The 24,214-nt window shown below is 42.9% G+C and overlaps 1 protein-coding gene across 1 annotated transcript; it reads left to right on the top strand.

The window, feature by feature from the left end:
- Positions 1-22,906: 22,906 nt before the first annotated feature.
- Positions 22,907-23,666, top strand: LOC120247964 (ferritin heavy chain-like). The gene has a single exon (XM_039256082.1). It carries the CDS (start codon positions 22,987-22,989, stop codon positions 23,533-23,535), a length of 549 nt encoding a protein of 182 aa, XP_039112013.1. The 5' UTR covers positions 22,907-22,986; the 3' UTR covers positions 23,536-23,666.
- The last annotated feature ends 548 nt before the right edge of the window (positions 23,667-24,214 follow it).

Raw genomic sequence — 24,214 nt, 5'->3', positions numbered from 1 at the left:
TCATTTCAACAGATGCATTAAAAAAAACACTTGACAGAATTCAACATCTGTTTATGATAAAAACTCAACAAAGTGAGCTTAAAGGGAACATAATGCAACATAATGAAGTCCATATATGAAAAACCCATAGCTAACAGCATACTCAGTGGTGAAAAACTGAGGCTTTTCCTCTAAGATCACGAACATGACAAGCATGTCCACTATTTATTCCACATACTCCTGGAAGTCCTAGCCACAGCAATCAAACAAGAAAAAGAAATAAAAACCATCCATACTGGAAAGGAAGAAGTTAAAGTGTCACTATTTGTGGATGGCACAATACCATACACAGAAAACCCTGAAGACCCCACCTCAAAACTGTAAGAATGTATTAGTTCAGTGAAGTGCAGAATACAAAATTAACACTGAGAAATCAAGTGCATTTCTATATACTAATTACAAAGTTGCAGGAAGAGAAATTGAGAAAACAATTCCATTTACAATTGCACCAAAAATAATAAAATACCTAGGAATAAACTTAACCAAAGAGATGAAAGACCTGTACTCGAATGACTATAAAACACTGATGAGGGCCGCCTGGGTGGCTCAGTTGGTTAAATGTCCGACTCTCGGTTTTGGCTCAGGTCATGATCTCACATTTCGTGGGTTTGAGTCCCGCATCCGGCTCCATGCTGATGGTGCAGAGCCTGCTTGGGATTCTCTCTCCCTCTCTGCCTCTCCCCTGCTCTCTCTCTTACAAATACACTTAAAAAAAAAAAACAAAACAACAAAAAACACTGGTGAAAGAAATTGAAGATGACACAAACAAATGGAAAGATTCCATGGTCACAGATTGGAAGAATTAACATTGTTAAAATGTCCATACTACCCAGAACAATCTATAGATTCAATTCAATGCAATCCTTATCAAAATACTAACAGCACTTTTCACAGAACTAGAACAAAAAATAGTAAAATTTGTATGAAACCACAAAAGACCCCAAATAGCCAAAGCAATCGTGAGCAAGAATAAACCAGGAGTTATCACAATCCCAGATTGCAAGATACAGTACAAAGCTGTAGTAATCAAAACAGTATAGCTCTGGCACAGAAGTGGACACATAGATCAATAGAACAGGATAGAGACCCCAGGAATAATCCCACACATATGTGGCCAATTAGTCTGTTACAAAGGAGGCAAGAACATACAATGGGGAAAAGACGGTCTCTTTAATAAATGGTGCTGGGAAAACGAGACAGCTACATGCAGAAGAATGAAACCAGACTACTTTCCAACACTACACACACAAATAAATTCAAAATGGATTAGCGATCTAAATGTGAGACCTAAAACCATAAAAGTCTTAGAAGAGAACACAGGCAGTAACTTTGACATTGGCCTTAGAGACATTTTTCCAGGTATGTTTCTTAAGGCAAGGGAAGCAAAAGCAGAATGAACTACTGGGGCGACATCAAAATAAAAAGCATCTGCACAGCAGTGAAGGCCATCAGCAAAACTAAAAGGAATCTACTGAGTGGGAGAAGATATTTTCTAATATATATCCACTAAGGGGTTAATACCCAAAATATATAAAAAACTTACACAACTCAACACCAAACCATCTTTGTGGCCAATCCTTGCCTTAGAGGATTAAAATAAGATGTAGTACCTTTATAGGGATGTAATGAAAAAAAAAAAGTCACGTAAGGGCCAGTTTTGTTTATTGTAATGCACGTGCCTCATATCAAGCTTTTGATTGGTGAGGCATCCACTTCAGAGACCACTTTTTTTTTTTTAATGTTTTATTTATTTCTAGGAGAGAGAGAGAGAGAGAGAGACAGCGTGAGCAGGGCAGGATCAGAGAGAGAGGGAGTCACAGACTGAAACAGGCTCCAGGCTCTGAGCTGGCAGTCAGCACAGAGCCCAACGCGGGGCTCGAACCCACGAACCGCGAGATCATGACCTAAGCGCAAGTCGGACGCTTAACCGACTAAGCCACCCAGGCGCCCCCTACCTTCTCAATTTATTAAAACTCATACATAATGCCTTTATTCTTTAAAAAAATTTTTTTTAATGTTTATTTACTTTTGAGAGAGACANAGAGCCCGACGCGGGGCCCGAACCCACGAACCGCGAGATCATGACCTAAGCGAAAGTCAGACGCTTAACCGACTAAGCCACCCAGGCGCCCCCAGAGACTGCTATCTTGACTAAACACACTGTCAGCCACATTGATAAAGAGCCATGCCACCCACCCCTGAAGTTTCCTTTGTTTTAGAGGTCTCCGGTTGACTTACGTGACTGTCCATTTGACACTTGTTTTTTCCTTCCCACATTTTATTTGCTGCTCTTACGTTTTAACTTCACCAATAAAGAGAGCACCTGAGCAACTGTGGGCACCTTACCCTACGCTTCAATAGAAGCAGGGCCCCAGGTCTTCATGTCTGTCCTCTCTCACTCACACTCCCTCTCTCCCGCAATGCCACTGCGTGGTCCCTGCTGTACCATGTACTCTCCAGGATTTGTGAGTAATAAACGGTGTTGGTGTGCAAAGTTCCCCGACGGCTGTCGCCCAGGTATGTCTTATAATCAGTCAGAAGGAGAACCACAAGGGCTGGTCTAGCTACAACGTTGGCTCAGAAAGGGGACATTTCTGGCCAATAACATCACCACTGCCGGGCCAGGACCGGCACAAAACAATTGGGGTAGTGGGTAGACTTGCGTGCTTGCCATTGCAATGCACTTTAGCTACAAGCAGCTTCCTAGCTAACCCGGCTGCTAGCACCATCTGCGGGAGGAGCACTGCTGACTGGGTGTCTGGCACACTCCTGTGAGCGTTCACATACTGCCTCTGCCGTGGGTTGCCTGTGGTATCCATCCTAAAATGTCACCGCTGCTGTAATAATTCAACAGTCTCCCCAGAGCAGCGTGAGCAAGGCCATATGGTCTAATGAGACAATTAGGCCACTAATTATAAGAGCCTTAATTGACTATTAACGTGCATGAGGGTCCTTCCTGCCTTGAGGCCAAGGGGAGCTAAGAGGGATGTACTCAATCTCAAGGCTATTGTCACTGTCCAAGGAAAGGCTCTTGGCTAAAGGCACAACGTAAGGATATTCCCACAGATAAGGAGGGTGGGAGACCCCCACCAGAGACCACGGTGTCAGGGGGTTGTGCCTGGACTGAGTCTTAACCAGAAGAGTGAAATAACCTTGCTTCAGGAGACCAGTGGCACCACGAAAGCGGAAGTACAACAGAGCTCTCCTGTGTGTCATCACTTCACTGGCTGCTGTCACTCTTCTCCTGACCCGACAGGGTATCATGGGTCCAATCCCTGGTGCAATGTTGCTTAAAAAAATTAATGGACAAATATCAGTGTCCTCAATATCTCGTGCCAGTGCCTGCTGAGAACCGGGAGGAGGTGCACCAGCTCCCTGATAAGTGTAGAACGCCATGGAAGATTCCCGGGTGATGCTCAGTGCCGCAGCATATCGACACGCCAAGGCTCCAGAGGCCCAGGGGCTTTCCCCACAGACCCTGTAAACACTGCACTCGTGCAGGCAGACCCCAGTCCTGAGGATGCCAATTAGGATAACCTGGGAAAGGAACATGACCACCTGTGAAGAGGGCCCTCAGGGTATCACCCGCGATATTTTTCTGGTAACAACATGTAAGATTAAGGTAGCGAGAGAAAATCAGAAAGTAGAAGCTGAGATCAGAAAGTATATCTGAACTGAAATTCAAACCTTTCTTAAAGATTTTGTGCATCAGGAAGCAGAGAAGAGAGCTTCCAGGCTCTCTTTTGTGTTTGGGGAACAGACTCTGAATCGTTACTCACGGCTGCCAAAATGCATTAAACTGGCCAGTAGCTTTAAAGACCTAAAATCCCTAATCTTCTCAAAGATCCATCTGGGCTATATGCTTATTTACTCGAAGATACCACTGAACCTGAGCCCCCTTGGCTTTCCTCTGAATGGGGCAGAATCAACACACGTGCTCCATGACACATCTCTGCCGCCGACAGACAAGCTGGAAGGGTTATGGGGGCCTCTTGTGAGGAGAAAGAGGGACAAGGGAAGGCAAAGGCCTCTAGAGCCACCAATATTTGTACCAGGGCTCTCCCTTTCCTCACTTGGATTATTTATTGCCTGGAGCCATGCCCATCCTTCTATCACAGCAATCACTGCTAAGGCTCACAGTGAATGGAAAACATTAGATGAAGCCCATCTCCTGCTGTGCAAAATTGGCACAGTCCAAGGGGTTTACCATTTCCATGATCACAGAAACCCAAATAATGCCCTCCTTCATTTCCTACACTGGATAGTCCCTGTTTGAGCGTGAGTCCAGAAAACTCTCTTTACAGGGCACTCCCCCTAATTCAGGATGGCACTACTGTATTTTATTGGGACTGCTGAGACCATCACAAAGGCATCGGAGGGCACGGACATGGTTGATAGGGGTAAAGGAGATTCCCACCCAGATATTTCAGACTTGTGCCCCTCTGCTCTCACTGCCCCATAAAGGTCTCACTTAAAGAAATTTCCCCTCAATAGAAAAAGTTCCCCATTCCTTCCCCAATAAATTCTGATCTAATTTTGCCTCTTACAGGAATGTACAGGCAAACTTCTACTGGAGTTATGAAATCTCCAGGTTCCTGACACTTACTCTCTAGACAGCCACTTTCTCAGCTACAGGCCCTGAAACTAGCATTTTCCCAACTATAGCCCGTTCTACCATCCATTCTCTTGCCACACAGCTGCCGTCTGACCCCTCTGGCCCTAACCCAGTCCCCACTATTTTCTCTGCTCCCTTCCCTAACCGCCAGGACTGACAGCCATCTAAGCCCTACCCCTGAAAATTGGTGACTCCCCAAGGCTTGTCCCCCCTCTTGAGGACAATTGCCCCTATACAATTCTGGGGGGCCATTGGGACAATAAAAATGCACAGCCATTTGTGGCCCTATTAGACACTGGGGTCCGCGTCACTGCCAGTCCAGGCAACTTCTCTAAATTTCCAGAAGGGGAGCTCTTCTACCTATACAGCATTTCTAGTAAAATAATCAAAGGTATACAAATCCATTCAGATGTGACTACTGGAACCATTCACATCAAAAGCGTTCCTCTAGTTGCGACCTATTATAGACATGGTTGTACTGACACAATGCCATGCTACATGGAACAACCCCAAGCTCTTGGCCTTCCTGGTGGGATTTGCCAAATGGACACTGGTGGCCTTTCCTCCCCTAGTCAAGATGGTAAACACTCCCTAACAACAACTTAAACAGGTTACCGAAGGTCTATGCTCTATCACTAAAGACATTCTTGAGACAGGAGTCATTAAGCCCATAATCCCCCCCCTTTTAAAAACCCTATCTGGCAGTACTTAAGCCAACCACTAATGAAAAGCACTTCACCACTGACTGCCAGAACCTTAGTGCTCAGGTGCCCCAATTAAGGCTCTAATTCCTAATATTATAAAACTGAGGACATATCATTGGTCCAAGGAGCATCCTTCATGGTAGCTGACCTAGCTAATATGTTCTATTCTGTTCTTACCATGGAGGAATTCCATGCCCAATTTGCTTTCACTTTGGAAGGGACTCAGTATATATTTATGAGAGTCCCAATGGGATATTTAAATAGTCCTACAATTACACATAACCTCTGCTACTGGGATTTAAATATCTTATAATTGGAAAGGTGCCATTTTGGCATTACACTGTTGACATTATGCTGAGGGGCCCTTCTGAGGAAAAATTATGGTCAGATTTGTACAGCCTCACACACTACTTAAAAGAATGCAGCTGGGCAACTACCTCTCACAAGATCCAAGGCCCAGCCTTATCTATCAAGTTTCTGGGCATCATCTGATCCTCTAAAGGCCAAGAAATTGCCCACACAAACATCAATTAGTCACAATTAAGCCACTCACTACACTCAGGCATAGCACATACTAGGTCTTCTCATGTTCTGGAGGCAACACATCCCTCACCTCTCACTAATTCTTCACCCTGTACACACAATCACACCAAGTCTGCCACCTACCACTGGGGCAAACCCCAACAGTAAGCTTTGGAAGTTGCCCAGGAGGCAGTCCAACAAGACTTACCTTTAGTCCTCTCTGGCTCCAAATTTGAAGTCCAGTCCTTGGCCATACCTGACTGCCTCCTGAAGCCTCTGAACCAAACATGAGTCCACCTGGCTTCCTCTGGGGTTTTGGATTAAATGCTTACTCCTGTTGACAGCTCAATGTATGCCCCTTGAATGCCAGCTTTTGGGATCCCATTGGGCTCTTTTAGAAGCTGAGACCCTAACCACCACCCACTCACTATTATTCTGCATATAAGTTCCTATAATGCCCCAGGAGAGAGATGTCTTCCAGCAAAGATCAGCACAGCCACTGATGCCTCCTTGGTAAAAGAGAAATGGTACCTTCAGGAAAGGGCTGAACCAAATCTCAGAGGCCATTCCAAATTACAGGAGGATGTGGCTTCCCCCAGGCTGAGCCACTTGCTTGAGAGCCTTGAGGAAGTAATAGTGGCATCCCTGCTTCTTATTCCTCTGGCTACTTGCAGAGCTCCTTGGGACTAACTGTCTGAGATGGACAAGGACTTGGTGTTCTTCACTGATAGCAGCCCTGCCATTGTACACAGTGCAGCTCAGTGGAGAGCCACATCAATCCACCTTGCCTCAGGTACCTCTCTAGTCAGGGAGGGCACTCCCAGCTCAGCCCAAATGGAAGACCTTGTAGCTGTTTACCTAGCCCTTAAGGACACCATAAGGACACCAAATGGAGCCTTTTACAAATCCACATTATCAAATATTTCTATGCTGTTACTAATGGACTTGAGGTTTGGTCTGGCCAATAGCTAAGGGACAATTTTCTCATACAAGCCCATCTAGGGTGCCCAGATATGGAAGGAATTAGCAGTCTCTGATTCCTATCATTGTTATTCGCAGTTCTGCACAACTAACCACTCTATACCAGAAGTGATTTTTTTAAATGTTTATTTCTGAGAGAGAAAGAGAGAGAGAGCAAGCGAGCATGAGTGGAAGAGAGGCAGAGACAGCGGGAGACACAGAATCCAAATAAAGTTCCAGGCTCTGAGCTGTTGGCAGAGCCCGACGCGGGGCTCGAACTCGGGAACAGATCATGACCTGAGCCAAAGTTGGACACTTAACCAACTGAGCCACCCAGGCCCCCCCAGAAGCCATTTTCAACAATATCACAGACTCCCTCACTAAATCCTCCACAATCTGCCTAGTACAAACACCTTTGGGTACTGACCCTTCTCACAGCTCACAAAATGGGCCCACATAACCTTGGGTAATGGAGAATTCATGCTTTAATAACAGGCTCAAGTGAGGGGACTCCTCCTCTCCTCAGTAGCAGCTAAGGCTTTGATGGATGAGTACATTCTTTGCTCCCAAACCAAACATTGGAGGCTATCTGTATGGGGACATAATCACTGGACAGACAAACTATACTCCCTCTGGTAGACTGATTTAATCTGCCCACTGCCCCCTTCTGTTGAGGCTTCCAGATGGGTCATCACTATCATCAGTACTCCTGGGACTCCTCTTGGTGACCCCTACACAGAATTCCTCCACAACGCAGGAATTCTAACTTCCTTACTAAATTTATTCTTGTTCCCTACTGATTGCCAGATATATTGACTCTGATCAGGGTACTCACTTTATCTCCCTGGAGGCTTAACCACAGGCTCTCCAAATAATATTCTTTGTAACTTCCATCTAGGTTACCAGCCCCACGTCTCCAGCTTCATTGAGTAGCCTAACAGCCTTCTTAAAGAGATATTACTTAAATTACTTTGAAGTAAGTAGTCCTCTAAATGGTTCAAACTCTTCCCCCAGGTCCTCGTCTTGCTTAATTCTGACCTCTGGGCCTTCATACCTCACATACCAATTATTATGCACCCTCTAAAATTCCACATATTGTCACCCCTGACAATTCTTAGACTTTTGCACTCCAAGACAATGTTCTTTTTATTTTGTCCTCTGACTTTACTACTCCTTCCGCTTGATTTTTCAATCATCTTACCATCTGCGTCATGCTGGTGACCTAACTGCAGGCATAGAGTCCAATAAGATTCCCTTATCATTGAATGTTCTCCAGGACAAAAGCCCACCAAGTTAGTGCAGGATCATTTCTCTGGAAATCCTGGCAATAGTGAGGGCTTCCCAAAAGGAGCCACCTCCATGCTGGCCACCTTCACTGAATATAGTGGTTAAAAGGGCTGGCGAATGAAACTCAATTTCCCTACTAATTTATATACAGTATAAATGATCACACTGGAACCATCCAATGATAGAGTCTGGGTGTCTGAAAGAGGGAAAGAAACTCTCCACTTGGTAGACATAAGCCATATTTGGAAAGAAAGCTGCAAGTCATTGCCTTACCCCACAGTAGATAAGGTAACCCAGTACTTTCTCACCCAGAATAACCACACTCAACCATTAATATACAAATAGCTCATCCAGAAGGAACAGGACCCAACCTCATGTTCTATATGGCTATAACCAATTCTTACTGCTTTGTATGGCTGGGTGATAGGATTACTTGGTAGGCCTCTCAGACCTAGTAAGCACAGACAGATACAATGCTGGAATAATACCACTCCAGCCCGCAACTGCACCACAAATAGGAAACCGGTTAGAAAGACTTAGGCCAGCATACCACAGAGAGTGAGTGGCAAAGGGATTCAATCTCTTTACGGGCAAGGAGTACTCTGAAAGCAACGCCTAAATGACACTCACGCCCCAATTTCTGTACATCAAATATTGCTACAAGCTAAAAGGCCTTATGACGGCCCGTACATAAAACCTGTTTGGTTACAGCGACTGTGCTTCGGTGATTTGGCCATTGTCCTTGAGAGTTGAGCCCAGGAATGCCTAAATAGCACCCATAAGATCTCTCTTAGTCTGGGATGTATATGTGCCCAGGTCTTTATTTGCTTTGGATGAGATCCTTGAGGAATGAAAGGGCAGCCACCTATTCCATTGCTAAATGTGTCCCTCAAGACCCAGGAAAGCTCTCAACAATGTGTTCCATTAGCTGCAGGTATCAGATATGCAACTTAGTCCTCAGGGAAGCCTCTGATCTAGATCAGGCTAGCCTACTCCCAGCCAAAGACCAATACTCCCCATGGGGGGTTACCCACCCCTGTGTGGCCACCACTCCAGAGGACCTCACCTGTGAGTGAGACAGACTTGTTGCTGGAGAGAATACCATCTCAGATGGTATCACTCCGGCTCAAGAGTTTGCCAGGGGAAATGCCTATGCCTCCTCTATCAGACAACAACCCAGGGACATATCACCATTTTGGAGACCTAGCTACTCACCCATAAGGCCTCACCTGCCAGCTTATAGTGGACTTATTAGCAGCCCATGCAATATAGACTACTACTTTCTGGGAACAACGGACTAAACGTACTACCCTGGTGGAATAGGAGGACGACTCACCGCAATATTATTTTTCAGAACTTGCCAAGTGATTGTTGATTGACTCTATGCTATACCAAGAGGCCTGCCAGACCATGAAGATGCTTGTTGCTGACTGCAGGGCAGCACTGTATCAGATGTTCCCGCTATGACAGGTGAAAATGGGCCCGCAGAACCATACAGCTCTCCTGTCTACAAATACTCCAAGTTGTTAATAACCTCACCATGAATTCTGATGCCTAAACCTCACAGAGTAGATTGTAGTGTAAGTGTCTGACCGGATTTTTTAATTGTAATGCAAGTGCCTGACACTGAGCTTTTGATTGCTGAAGCAGCCGCATGAAACCTATCTTGAATAACCACAATGCCAGCTACAAGACTAGGTAAAGAGCCAGGCTGCCCCACCCCTAAGCTTTGTTTAAGTTTCGATAATGGACCATTTGACTATTTGTTTTTCTTTTCTCACATTTTAATTCCCATTCCTATGTTGTAAATTCACCAACAGGGGCTTCTGGGTGGCTCAGTAGGTTGATCCTCTTCATTTCGGTTCAGGTCATGATCCTAGAGTCAAGCGATCAAACCCCACATTGTGCTCCACATTGAGTGTGGAGCCTGCTTAAGATCCTCCCTCCCTCTCTCCTTCTGTCCCTCTCCACAGCTTGTGTGCTCTCTCCAAAAATAAATAAATAAATAAAATAAATTCACCAATAAATAATGAATCCATGAAACCCTAGACCACAGAACAGTGGGATCCCAGGCCTGCATGCTTTCTTTGTGTACCCACAACCTCACTGCCTGGCCCCAAGCATGCCATGTACCCTCATGTAACCTCTAGCACTTGTGAATAATAAACATTTTTTCCCCAAATTTCCTTGATAGTTGTTGCTGAGGTACATTTGCAATCATAAGAACCACAAAGGGCCAGCACAGTCAGAATATTGGCTCTGAATGGGGAAATGACTGTGGGGGCTCATCACATAGATATGGGTCCAGGTGAGTGCCCCAGGCACTAGCCAATAACATCACTACTGATAGACGGAGACTGACTCAAAGCAACAGGGCAGCCCCTACTACCAAAACTTCTGTTATTCACTTTCCTGGTGTAGCAGCTCTTCCACACTCCTCTTTGGGTGAAACTGGTCATTTCCTAAGCAGTAAGTGGTCACCGGGGCTGCTGCTAATCTAGAACTTTCCCCAAGAAAGTCACACTCTCTGGCCACATGTGACAGAGGAATCATTTGATCTCCTTCCAGAATAAAAAAGTACAACTGGGGTCTTGGATATTTAAACCACACATGCTCAATCATAAAATAACTGTCAGGAGAGTACTGAGAACCAATGATAATCCCCATTGCTCTGTGTGGTAGTTTCTACATGAAATGGATGTGAGTCTATCGTTAGCCACTAAATGCAGAGCACAGACCCTAAAAATTACCTGACATACTAACTCACCCCTTAGCCCCAGATTAAAAAATTGGGTGTGAAGAATTATGGTCAATTTGAAAAGTGTTGGTTTAGTTAAGCCAAATAGGTACATATAACCAGTAAATGATTATTTAGGACTTATGTGCACCAAACTGTTGAGAGATGGAATAGGGAGGTGATCTTAAGACCTCACAAAACACAGTCTAATTGAAAATAAAGACAGACAAATATCACAGTTATCTGGAGTACTGACCAAGGGCAATAGCTTGGGAGAAAGGTGATAAATAACTCCCTAGAAAACACTTTAATGCCATGAGGAAAGGCAATCCAAGTATCTGTTCTACTCCTAGGATGAAACATTCATTAAGCTCAATGAAAAAGTATGAGAGCCCACAACCTTATAAGGAAATGTCACATATAAATCATACCAGTGATTATACGTGGTTGTATGTGACTGTAAAACAAGAACAACCCAGATAAAGGGCTGGGAAGATGGGAGAGTAGGAGGACCCTAAGCTTGCCTCATTCCACAAATAAAACTAGATATCACTCAGCTCAGCATAAATAACCCAGGAAATGACCTGAAGGCTGGCAGAACTCCACCACTAAAGGTAGAGCAGAGACCACATCAAAGAAGGAAGGAGGGGCTAGGACATGGTTTGGAAGTGAGATGGACCACGGCCATCCATGGCGCAGAAGGAGCTAGTAGCACAGAGAAGGGGAAAAAACAGACTATCACACCAAAGAGCCCTCACAGGGAAAATAAATCCCCATAAAATTTGGCTTTTTGAAGATGAAAGAGGCTGAGTTTTGTGAGTTCTTATAACCAGCAGGACTTAAAGTCTGGAATTTTAAAAATGTGCAGCCTCAGCTCTGGAAGGGCCCAGAGGACCTTAGGAGGCAAAGTTCCTACCCTTTAAGAGATAGCAGAAAAAACAGCCTGTGCAGATACAGTTTAGAACCAGCAGTTTGAAAAACAGGGGCAGATGGGAGGAAGAATGATTTACTAATCTCAGAGCATGTCCCAGAGAGGCAGGGATCACGAGGCATCCCTCCAGGAACAAAGGCGATGGCAGATCCCCTGCCCCCAGGATAAACACGTGGCCACTTTCCAGAAACAAAGCTGCATCAACACTCACTACTTAACTTGCTTACACCAAGCCCTGCCTCCCACACTTCAGTGCATCCACCCTTCCCGGTCATGCTTGCCTCAGGCACAGCACAGCAGGTCCACTTCCCTGGAAGATGGAGGCAAGCCCTATCAGTGCTTTATCTCACAACTACACCCTGTGCTGGAGCTCAGTTGCAACAGCAGCAATGGTGGCAGCGGCAGGTCTCATTTCACAAACACACCAGCACACACCTTATTAAAACGTGCCCCACCTGGCCAGCAACCAAACACTACCCACAACAGGCAAAGAGAGTCTCACAGACAACTGACTGAAAGAAAAAGAGGCCATAACATGATAGCAGAGACCACACAGCACAGAATGAAGACCCTTCCTGAAGCACCAGGTCCCGGGGAACAGGGGACACTGCATTGGCAGGGCACTACAGAACCTCCTCATCATAAGGCCATTATTGTCAAGAGCAGGAGAAATGGCTGACTTTCCTAACACACAGAGGCACAGAGAGACAACATGAGACAGAGAAATATATCAAAAATCAAAGAAAAGACCCAAATCACAGCATGAGATGTAAGTGAAAAAGATACAGTATGCCTGACAGAGAAATTAACATAAAGATCATAAGGATACACACTGGGCTTGAGAAAAGACTGGAGGACATCAGTGAGACTCTTAACAAAGAGATAAAAAAAAAAAAAACAGAGATAAAGAACACAATAAATTAATTAAAAATATACCTAATGGAATAAATAGCAAGCCAGAGGAAGCAGAGGAATGAATTGCTGACCTGGAAGACAGAGTAATGGAAAGTAATAACGTGGAACAGTTTAGAGGAAAAAATTATGCAAATTGAGAATAGTCTTAGGGAAGCCAGTGACTCCATCAAGCATAATAACATTAGTATTACAGGGGTGCCAGATATAAGAGTGAAAAGGGGTCAGAAAATGTATCTGAAGAAAAAATAGCTCAAACTTCTCTAACCTGGGGAAGAAAAGAGAAATCCAGATCCAGGAGGAACAGAGATCCCCAACAAAATCAACCCAAGGAGGTCCACATCAAGACACACTGTAATTAAAATGTCAAGGGCGCCTGGATGGCTCTGCTGGAACGGAAACATCTGCAGCCAAAAATACTCTATGCAGCAAGACTATCATTCAGAATAGAAGGAGAGAGAAAGAGTTTCTCAGACAAACAAAACTAAAGGAGTTCATGGCTATCAAACAAGCTTTACAAGAAATATTAAAGGTGACTTTTTGAGTGAAAAGGAAATACCATAAATGACAGTATGAAAATTAAGTATATCTGTGAGAATCAGTCAAGGAACGCACAAAATAAAAGGATGTAAAATATGGTGACACAGGGGTGCCTGGGTGGCTCAGTCAGTTAAGCTTCCCTTCCAACTCTTGATTTTGGCTCAGGTCACGATTTCGTGATTCGTGAGACTGAACTCTGCATTGGGCTCTGTGCTGACAGTCTGGAGCCTGCTTGGGGATTCTCTCTCTCCGCCCTTCCCCGTCTCTTTCTTTCTCTCTCTCTCTCTCTCAAAAATAAACAAACATTAAAAAATAAAATACCTCATACTTAAATACTTAAAATGTGGGAGGGATAAAAGAATGGGTTCAAATTTAAGCAACCATCAACTTAATATAGACTACTATGTACAGAAGATGTTATATACAAACCTAATGGTAACCACAAATCAAAAACCAGTAATAGATAATCAAAGGAGAGAGACAAAGGAATCCAAAGATATCACTAAAGAAAACCAGGAAGCCATGAAAGAGAGCAAGAGAAAATCAGAAAAAAATTACTGAAATAATGACAAAACAAGTAAAAAATGGCAATAAATACCTATCAATAATTACTTTGAACGTAAATGGGCTAAACACTCCAATCAAAAGACATAGAGTGACAGAATGGATACAAAACTAGACCCATCCATATGCTGCCAAGAAGAGATTCATTTCAGAACTAAAGACACCTGCAGATTGAAAGTGAAGGGAGGGAAAAAAACAATTATTATGCATATGGCTATCAAAAGCAAGCTGGGGTATCAATACTTATATTGGACAAAATATATTTTTAAACAAAGAAAGTAACAAGAGACAAATAAGGATACTATATTATAATAAAGGGGACAATCCAACCAGAAGATATAACATAAACTGTATGCACAAGGCATGGGAACACCCAAATACATATAAGAGTTAATAACAAACATAAAGGAATTAATCGATAGTAACACAATAATAGTAGGGGACTTTAACACCCTACTTACATCAATTGACAGATCATCCAAACAGAAAATCAACAAGGAAACAGTGGCTTTGAAGGACACTCTGGACCATATTGATTTAACAGATATATTCAGAACATCCCATCCTAAAATAGCAAGACATACATTCTCTTCAAGTGCACACAGAACATTCTCTAGAACAGATCACATAGCAGGCCACAAAACAAATCTCAACAAATTGAAAAAGATCAAAGTCATACCATGCAACTTTTCTGACTACAATGCTATGAAACTAGAAAGCAACCACAAGAAAAAATCTGGAAAGATCACACATACAAGGAAATTAAAATAATAGGCTACTAAACAATGAATGGATCAACCAATAAATCAAAGAAGAAATTAAAAAGTACATGGAAACAAGTGGAAATGAAAATACAATGGTCCAAAATCTCTGAGATGCAGCAAAAATGGTCCTAACTGGGAAGTTTATAGCAATATAAATCAAGAAGAAAAATCTCAAATAACCTAAACTTACATCTAAATGGAGCTAGAAAAGGAACAAACAAAACCCAAAACTAGTATAAGGAAGGAAATAATATTAAAGCAGAAAAAATTATATAGAAACCAAAAGGGGGGGGGAATAAAATAGATCAATGAAACCAGGAGCCAGTTCTTTGAAAAAAAAAAAAAAAATCAACAAAATTGATAAACTTCTAGTCAGACTAATCAGAGAAAGAGACAGACAGAGACAGAGAGGAGGGAGGGAGGGAGGGGAGTTTCTCATAAATAAAATCACAAATGAGAGGAGAAATAACAGTCAACATCACAGATATACAAACAGTTATTCTCTTATAACAGTTATAAGAGAATATTATAAAAATTATATACCAACAAACTAGACAAACTAGAAGAAATGGATAAATGCCTAGAAATATATAACCTAGCAAGGAAATTGAATAAGTAATCAAAAAACTAAAAAACAAAACAAAAAGAAACGAAAGTCCAGGACCAAACAGCTTCACAGGTGAATTATACCAAACATTTAAAGAAGAGTTAATATGTATTCTTCTCAAACTATTCCAAAAAATAGAGGAAGAAAATCTTCCAAGCTCATTCTATGAGGCCAGCATTACTCTGATATTAAAACTAGATAAAAACATCACAAAAGAAGAGATTACAGGCCAACAACTCACATGAATATAGATGCAAAAATTGTCAACAAAATATTAGCAAATTGAATCCAACAATACATTTAAAAAAATCATCCCCCACAGTCAAGTGGGCTTTATTCCTGGGATGCAAGAGTGGTTCAACATTCCCAAATCAATGTGATAAATTAAATTTAAAAAAAAGGATAAAAAAACATATGATCATTTCAATAGATGCAGAAAAAGGATTTGACAAAGTACAACATCCACTCATGATTAAAAACCTTCAACAGGGGTGCCTGAGTGGCTCAGTCAGTTAAGCATCTAACTTCAGCTCAGGTCATGATCTCATGGTTCGTGAGTTTAAGCCCCGCGTCGGGCTCTGTGCTGACAGCTCAGAGCCTGGAGCCTGCTTCAGATTCTGTGTCTCCCTCTCTCTCTACTCCTTCCCTACCCACACTCTGTCTCTCTCTCAAAAATAAATAAACATTAAAAAAATAAAAAATAATAAAAATAAAAACCCTCAACAAAGTAGGTTTAGAGGAAAAATATCTCAACATAATAAAGGCCTTGTATGAAAAACACACAAAGAACATCGTACTCAATGGGGAAAAACTGAAAACCCTAAGGTCAAAAACAAGATGAGGATGTCCACTCCCACCACTTTTATTCAACGTAGTATGGGAAGTCCTAGCCATAGCAATCAGCCAACAACAAGACTTAAAAGGCCTCCAAACTGGTAAGGGAGAACTAAAATTTTGAATATTTCTAGATGACATGATACTATATACAGAAAACCCTAAAGATTCTACCAAAAACAGACACATAGATCAATGGAACAGGATAGAAAACCCAGAAATTATATGATCAATTAATCTTCAACAAATGAGCAGAGTATGCAGTGGGAAAATATTTCTTCAGCAAATGGTGCTGGGAAAAATGGACAGCTACATGCAAAAGAATGAAACTGGGTCACTTTCTTATATGATACATAAAAATAAATTCAAAATGGATTAGAGACCTAAAGGTGAGACCCGAAACCATCAAAATCCTAGTAAAGAGCACAGGCAGTAATTTCTCTGACATCGGCTATAGCAACATTTTTCTAGATATGCTTCCTGAGGCAAGGGAAACAAAGCCAAAAATAAACTATTGGGAATTCATGAAAATAAAAAATTCCTGCACAGTGAAGAAAACAATCAACAAAGCTAAAAGGCAACCTACTCAATGAGAGAAGATATTTGCAAATGACTTAACCAATAAGAGGTTAGTATCCAAAATATATAAAGAACTAATACAACTCAGCATTCAAAAAACAAATAAGCCAATTAAAAAATGGGCAGAAGACATGAATAGATATTTCTCCAAAGAGGACATCCAGGTGGCCAACAGACATATGGAAAGATGCTCAACATCAGTTACCATCAGGGAAATGTAAATCAAAACCACATCAAGTTATCACCTCACACGTCAGAATGGCTAAAAATCAAAAACACAAGAAACAACAAATATTGGTGAGGATGTGGAGATAAAGGAACAATCTTCAGCTGTTATTAGAAATGCAAACTGGTACAGCCACTGTGCAAAACAGTATGGATGTTCCTCAAGAAGTCAAAAATAGAACTACCTTACAATCCATTAATCACACAACTGGGTATTTACAGAAAAAATATGAAAACACTAAATCAAAGGGATACAGGTACTCCTATGTTTTTTGCAGCATTAAAATTTTTTTAATGTTTTATTTATTTCTGAGAGAGAGAGAGAGAGACAGCGTGAGCAGGGGAGAGTAGAGAGAGAGGGAGACACAGAATCAGAAGCAGGCTCCAGGCTCTGAGCTAGTTGTCAGCACAGAGCCTGATGCGGGGCTCGAACCCACGAACCGTGAGATCATGGCCTGAGCCAAAGTCGGACGCTTAAATGACTGAGCCACCCAGGTGTCCCTTTTGCAACATTATTTACAACAGTCAAATTATAGAAGGAGCCCAAGTGTTCACTGATTGATGAATGGATAAAATGATGCGGTGTATATGTGTGTACACACACACATTGGAATATTATTCAGCATTAAAAAATAGTGAAATCCTGCCATTTGCAACACTATGGATGGACCTAAAGAGAATAATGCTAAGCAAAATAAGTTAGTCAGAGAAAGACAAAAATATATGATCTTACTCATATGTGGAATTAATAAAAACAAAACCAACCAGCAAATGAAAAAAATAAAAAAAGAAGAATGGAAGAAGCAAATCAAGAAAGAGACTCTTAACTATAGAGAACGACCTGGTGGTCACTACAGCGGAGGTGGGGGGATGGGGGAAAGAGGTGAAGGGGATTAAGGAGTGAGCTTGTCATGATGAGCACTGGGTGGTGTATGGAATTGTTGAATCACTATACTGTATACTTGAAACTTGTAAACATTATATGTTAAATATACGAAAATTGAAATAAAAATGAAAAAATTAAATGAAAAAAATTAAAAAAGAGCAACCTAACAAAGGGGTTTAGCCCGCACAACCGAAACTGCCTTGTCCCACCTGTGACCAAAGGGTTGGCAGCCCCCTCTGAGGAAAGGTACCCTTCATTCTCAAACTACAGCCCTTTAGAGTTTTAAGACCTTGGACTCATTTTCTAGTAGAAACTGAGCCATGAGAGACTCTTCTATGTGGCTGAATAGGAGAGACCCAGCCTTGCTGAGGTGAGAACAGTCCCAAGAAAGCTGGGGCAGGGGGTGGGTGGTGGTCCCGTGCTACTATGGAATCCCAGCAGCTTCTCCCTGCCTGTGTCTGTACCGGTCTGTTCCCACGATACTTTGCTGGGAGAGGCCTCACGAAAGTCTATGGCCCACTGCCCTGGCTATGCCCCATTTATGAAAGGTGACTGGGGTACAGTTGAGACTCAGATCAGCTCCAATCCAGCTTCCATATCATCTTGGGCAAGTAATTTATACTCTAGGTTTCAGTTTCCTCATGCTGGAAAACCATAAAGAAACAGTGCCCACCTCACAGAACTGTGAGGATTAGCGAGAATTCTGGAAATAAGTTAGTCTGGTAAGGACCCATCACATCTTCCATCCATTATCTGGTCGCAGCAGCGGGACTGACACTCTGGTCACCTTTATTAACCAGGGCTCACTGGGGCCAGTCTCCTGAACCCTGGACTTCATGGAGGCCACTGCCAGGCAACTCTGCCCAAAGTTATTTCATGCCTGTATTTGGGAGGTCAAGCCCTTTTCTAGTCCCCACAGATATCTCCCAACGGGCTGTTCCAGGGTTTTCTGAGCCCAGTTTTGTTGCACCTTTCCTTCTATACTCTTTTCCAAAGGCCATGAATTGCTCAGGAAATTATGGGCCAAGTGCCTGGCATGCTGTATGATGTAGGAGACACAAACAGATACGTGACTCACTCTAATTCTATGGGCCTCACAGCCCAGTAGGGAAGACTAAACGGGACTATCCCCTGAAGGATCTTCTCAGTCCTACCTCCAGTTCTAGAATAGCATCCTCCTTTTGTGGGGAACTGCTCCACACAAACACACACTGCAGCTATGTGGTTCCAGTGGTGGCCCCTGTTCTTATATGACCCACATCTCCCTCACTATGACTGACTGGCTCAAGGGTCAGCCAGTCACGGTACCTGCCTTTTGAGCCTTCTGTTGTTGGCTTGTGGTCAGACACCTAAGGACCAACCTGATTTTGTTTCCCAGAACTGAAGAAGAAAAGGCTTATTCCTTGCTGCTCATGTATCCCTGGGGATTTTTTTCATTCCACTCTCCATGAGGAAAAAAGAGAGCAGGACTGATATATGTTACTGGGGAAGTCAGTAAAGGAAATCGAGCGTGATGCTTTGGCTATCTACACTTTTCTTCTTTGGGATCTGCTTTTCAACCAGGAGGAGATGCTTTAAGTTTACAGGGTCTGAATAGGTATAATCTGTAGTTTATCTAGAACTGCCTATAAATGGGTAGTTATAGTAGGTTAACTGGTGTAACAAGCGCTCTGAGTCTCACTGGTTTAATACAGGAAGTTTTTATTTTTTTGTTCAAGATCAGTGCACCTTGGTCTTATAGGTGATACAGGGATATTCTCCTTCTGTCATTCAAAGATTCATGAAGGGAACACGTATTAGAGCAACTTTCAGACAAGGTATTTCCTTGTCTGCATAACAGAAGGGAAACCAAACAGAAGGACTCATTTACCCGAAGAGAAATGCACTGAACGAAGCCTTCCAGTGTCAGAAAAATGGCAAGCTTATATTTTAAAAAACTCACATTTAAAAACACCCTCAATGGGGAAAAATTAAGAGCTTTTCCCCTACAGTCAGGATTGTCTACTCTCATGACTGTTATTTAACATACTACTGAAGTCTTAGCCTCAGCAATCAGACAATAAAAAGAAATAAAAGGCATCTAAGTCAGCAAAAAAGAAGTCAAACTTTCACTATTTGCAGATGACATGATACTCTACACAGAAAGATCAAAAGACTCCACCAAAAAATTGCTAGAAGAGATACACGAACTCCCTTAACTCACAGGATACAAAAATCAATGTACAGAAATGTGTTGCATTTCTATACACTAACAATGAAGCAGCAAAAAAGGAAATCAAAGAATCAATGCTATTTACAACTGCACCAAAAATCCTGAGACATCTAGAAATAAACCTAAGCAAAGAGGTAAAAGATCTGGGGTACCTGGGTGGCTCAGTCAGTTAAGCATCTGACTCTTGGTTTTGCCTTAGGTCACGCATGGTTCATCAGTTCGAGCCTTGCACTGGGCTCTGTGCTGAGAGTACGGAGCCTGCCTGGGATTCTGTCTCTTTCTCTCTCTCTCTGCCCCTTCCACACTTGCATTCTCTGTTTCTCTCTAAATAAATAAAACTTTTTAAAAGAAGATAAAAGATCTGTACTCTGAAAACTATAAAACATTTATGAAAGAGACTGAAGATGATACAAAGAAATGAAAAAATGTTCCATGCTCAAGGATTGGAAGAACAAAGATCGTTAAAATGTCTATACCACCCAAAGCAACCTACACATTTAATGCAATCCCTGTCCCAATATCAATAGCATTTTTTGCAGAGCTTGAACAAACAATCCTAAAATTTGTATGGAACCACAAAAGTAATCTTGAAAAAGCAAAGCAAAGCTTTAGGCATCTTAATTCCAGACTTCAAGTTATATTACAAAGATGTAGCGATCAAGACAGTATGGTATTGGCACAGAAACTGACACAGAGGTCAATGGAACAGAAAACCCAGAAATGGACCCACAACTATATGGTCAACTAATCCTCGACAAAGCAGTAAAGAATATCCAATGGAAAACAGACATTCTCTTCAACAAATGGTACTGGGAAAACTAGACAGCAACATGTAAAACAATGAAACTGGGGGCACCTGGGTGGCTCAGCTGGTTACATGTCCGGCTTCATCTCAGGATGATCTCATGGTTCATAAGGTCAAGCCCCGCATCTGGCCCTTTGCTGACAGCTCAGAGCCTGGAGACTGCTTCGAATTCTGTGTTTCCCTCTCTCTCTATCCCTCCCCTGCTCACACTCTGTCTCTACCTCAAAAAATAAACATTAAAAAAAATTTTATTAAACAAAGAATGAAACTGGACCACTTTCTTACACCATACACAAAAATAAATTCACAATGGATTAAATACCTAAATGTGAGATGGAAAACCAGTAAAATCCTAGAGAAGAACACAGGCAGTAACTTCTTTGACATTAGCCGTGGCAACTACTTACGAGATGTGGGTCCTGAGGCAAAGGAAACAAAAGCAAAAATGAACTACTGGGACCTCATCAAGGCAAAAAGCTTCTGCATAGTGAAGGAAACAATCAACAAAATGAAAAGGCAACCTATTCGGTGGGAGAAGATAGTCGCAAATGACAGATGCAATAAAGTGTTAGTATCCAAAATATATAAAATACTGATACAACTCAACATCCAAAAAACAAGACAATTAAAAAAAATGGGCAGAAAGCATGAATAGACATTTATCCAAAGAAGACATCCAGATGGCCAAAAGACACATGGAAAGATGCTCAACATCACTAATCATTACTGAAATGCAAATCAAAACCACAATGAGATCACTTCACATGTGTCAGAATGACTAAAATCGAAAAAACAAGAAACAACAAATATTGGCAAGGATGTGGAGAAAAAGAAACCTTCTTCAGCTGTTGGTGGGAAGGCAAAAACGGTGCAGCCACTCTGGAAAACAGTACGGAGTTTCCTCAAAAAGCTAGTACTGTTTTTAACTTTTAAAACAGTACTACCCTACAATCCATCAATTGCACTGCTGGGTATTTACCTAAAGGGTACAAAAACACTGATTCCAAGGGATACACGTGCCCTGATGTTATAGCAGCATTATCAACAAGGGCCAAATTATGGAAAGAGCCCAAATGTCCATCGACTAATGAATGGGTAAAGAAGATGTGGTATATATATATGTTTATATATACACACTCATCCACACACATGATGAAATATTATTCAGCCATAAAAAGGAATGAAATCTTGCCATTTGCAATGACGTGGACAGAGCTAGAGGACATTATGCTAAGCAAAATCAGAGAACGACATATACCATATGATCTTACTCATATGCGGAATTTAAGAAACAGCAAACATACGGGAAAAAGGGAAAAAGAGGGACAAAGTTTAGAGAACAAACTGAGGGTTACTGAAAGGGAGGTGCGGGGGGTGGGCACTAGTGATGAGCACTGAGTGTTGTCCGTAAGTGATAGATCACTAAATCCTACACCTGTAACTAATATAACACTGCATGTTAACTAACTGAAATTTAAATAATTTGAAAAAGAAGAAAAAAATGGTAAGCTTTTGGCATTTGGGATGGTCCCTATGCTACCTCAAACAAACCCCAACGCATATATCCCAAAGACAGAATACCACTCCTTAAGTGACGCACTCTCCTCTCCATTCAGATGAAAAGCCTATTAATGAAATGAACTTCACAACTGAAGGCTGGATCTATATTACTTACCTAGCTTAATCATACAATGTGTGCCTTATTACTAAATACCAATGCACAAAGTTTTAAGTATTCCAGGAAAGTGAAAATCATAATAAACTATACAATTATAGATATATAAATGACAGGAAAGAGAGAACTTTATCCAAAAATCCAAATTTTTGTTTTTAGAATTTTAAGGAGGACAGTGTGGTTTTAAAATGAGAACAGGGTGCTATAAAAGGGAGTAATCAGAGAACAAGAGACAGTCCTTGGAAAATAGAAATACTGTCGCAAAATTAAAAATTGAATAGATGTTAGGTGCTCAATGCAAAGTCACCCTGCCCACCCAGGCTCTAATGGAACCTAGAACACAGCCCTCAGGCCCCGCCGGCCTTTCCAGCTTCTCCTTCTCCACCCCCCCCCAATGCCAGACAGGGAACAGATCTCCCCCCCTACCGTGTAACTGACCTCATTTCCAATCTCAACACAGAGCTGCTGCCTGACCCCAGCACCCACTCAAGGGCGCCCTCCTTTCCACTCTGACAGCGCTACGAGGTCCCGACTGGTCATCGCCAACCCTGAAGACTCGCAGAAGACCTGCAGCCAGCGCCGCCAGCCATGGCCACCGCGCTGTTCTCTCAAGTGCACCAGAACTACCACCCCCAGTGCGAGTCCGCAGTCAACAACCTGATCAACCTAGAGCTCCATGCCTCCTACGTGTACCTGTCGATGGCTTTCTATTTCAAGCGTGAGGACGTGGCTCTGGAGAACTTCGCTGAGTTCTTCCTGCGCCAGTCCCACGAGAAGAAGGAGCAAGCCCAGAAGCTGATGGAGCTCCAGAACCAGCGCGGGGGTCGCATCCGCTTCCACGACATCAGGAAGCCTGACCGCGACGACTGGGAGAGCGGCCTGAATGCCATGGAGTACGCCTTTCACCTGGAGAAGGCCATGAACCAGAGCCTGCTCGACCTGCACCAGCTGGCCACCCTCAAGAAGGACGCCCACCTGTGTAGTTTCCTGGAGAGCAACTACCTGCACGAGCAAGTCAAGGCCATCAGCAAGCTGAGCGACTACGTGACCAACCTGTGCAAGATGGGGACCCTGGAAATCAGCTTGGCAGACTCCCTATTTGACAAGCTCAGCCTGGGCAACAGCGACAAGAACTGAGTTGGGACTGTTTCCCCATAGGCACAGGGTGCACGGTGACTTCCCCTGGTCACCATGCCGAGCATGCAGTTTGCAGTAGTGCCTTTGCAGAACGTTCCAGTTTTCTTCCAGTTTTGCCATAAAGAAGTGAAGTTATTTGGTTTCAATAAAGTTATTTAGTTCTAAATAAATAAAGGTCTCTTGTTGATTCGTGTGCAAATCTCACACCTTTTACGTTTAAAACAGATATTCAGGAGTCTCTCCACCCACCCAACCCCATCCCTATGCAGCTTAGGATCTCTGAAGAGGGAGGGAGAAAGTATTCCATGGAACCCTGGAAAACACAAAGCAATCTTTATTAACAGTATGGGAATGGGGGGGGTTGGGTCGGGTGGGGTGGGTAGGGCGGGAAGGCATGAGGTTGGGGGTAGGATAGGGTGAGGTGGGGGTGGGATGGGGCGAGGTGAGGGGTGGGATCTGGTGGGGTGTGGTAGAAAGGGGTGAGGTGGGGGTGTGGTGGGAAGGGGTGAGGTGGGGGGTGGGGTGGGAAGGGGTGAGGTGGGGTGGGAAGGGGTGAGGTGGGGGGTGGGGTGGGATGGTATGGATGGGGTGAGGTGGGGAGTGGAGTGGGATGGGGTGAGGTGAGGTGGCTGGTCTGGGGCCCTGGCGTCAGTGGGTACATATATATGGTAAAAGTATT

Source organism: Hyaena hyaena, unplaced genomic scaffold, assembly GCF_003009895.1.
Source record: "Hyaena hyaena isolate Hyena2069 unplaced genomic scaffold, ASM300989v1 scaffold_12, whole genome shotgun sequence".
Classification (NCBI taxonomy): domain Eukaryota; kingdom Metazoa; phylum Chordata; class Mammalia; order Carnivora; family Hyaenidae; genus Hyaena; species Hyaena hyaena.
Note: the sequence above shows the minus strand (reverse complement) of the source record. Positions and strands in the feature narration are given on the sequence as shown.

Excerpts from the sequence above, each read along its gene's own strand:
- LOC120247964 (XM_039256082.1), top strand. The coding sequence starts at position 22,987 with ATGGCCACCGCGCTGTTCTCTCAAGTGCACCAGAACTACCACCCCCAG.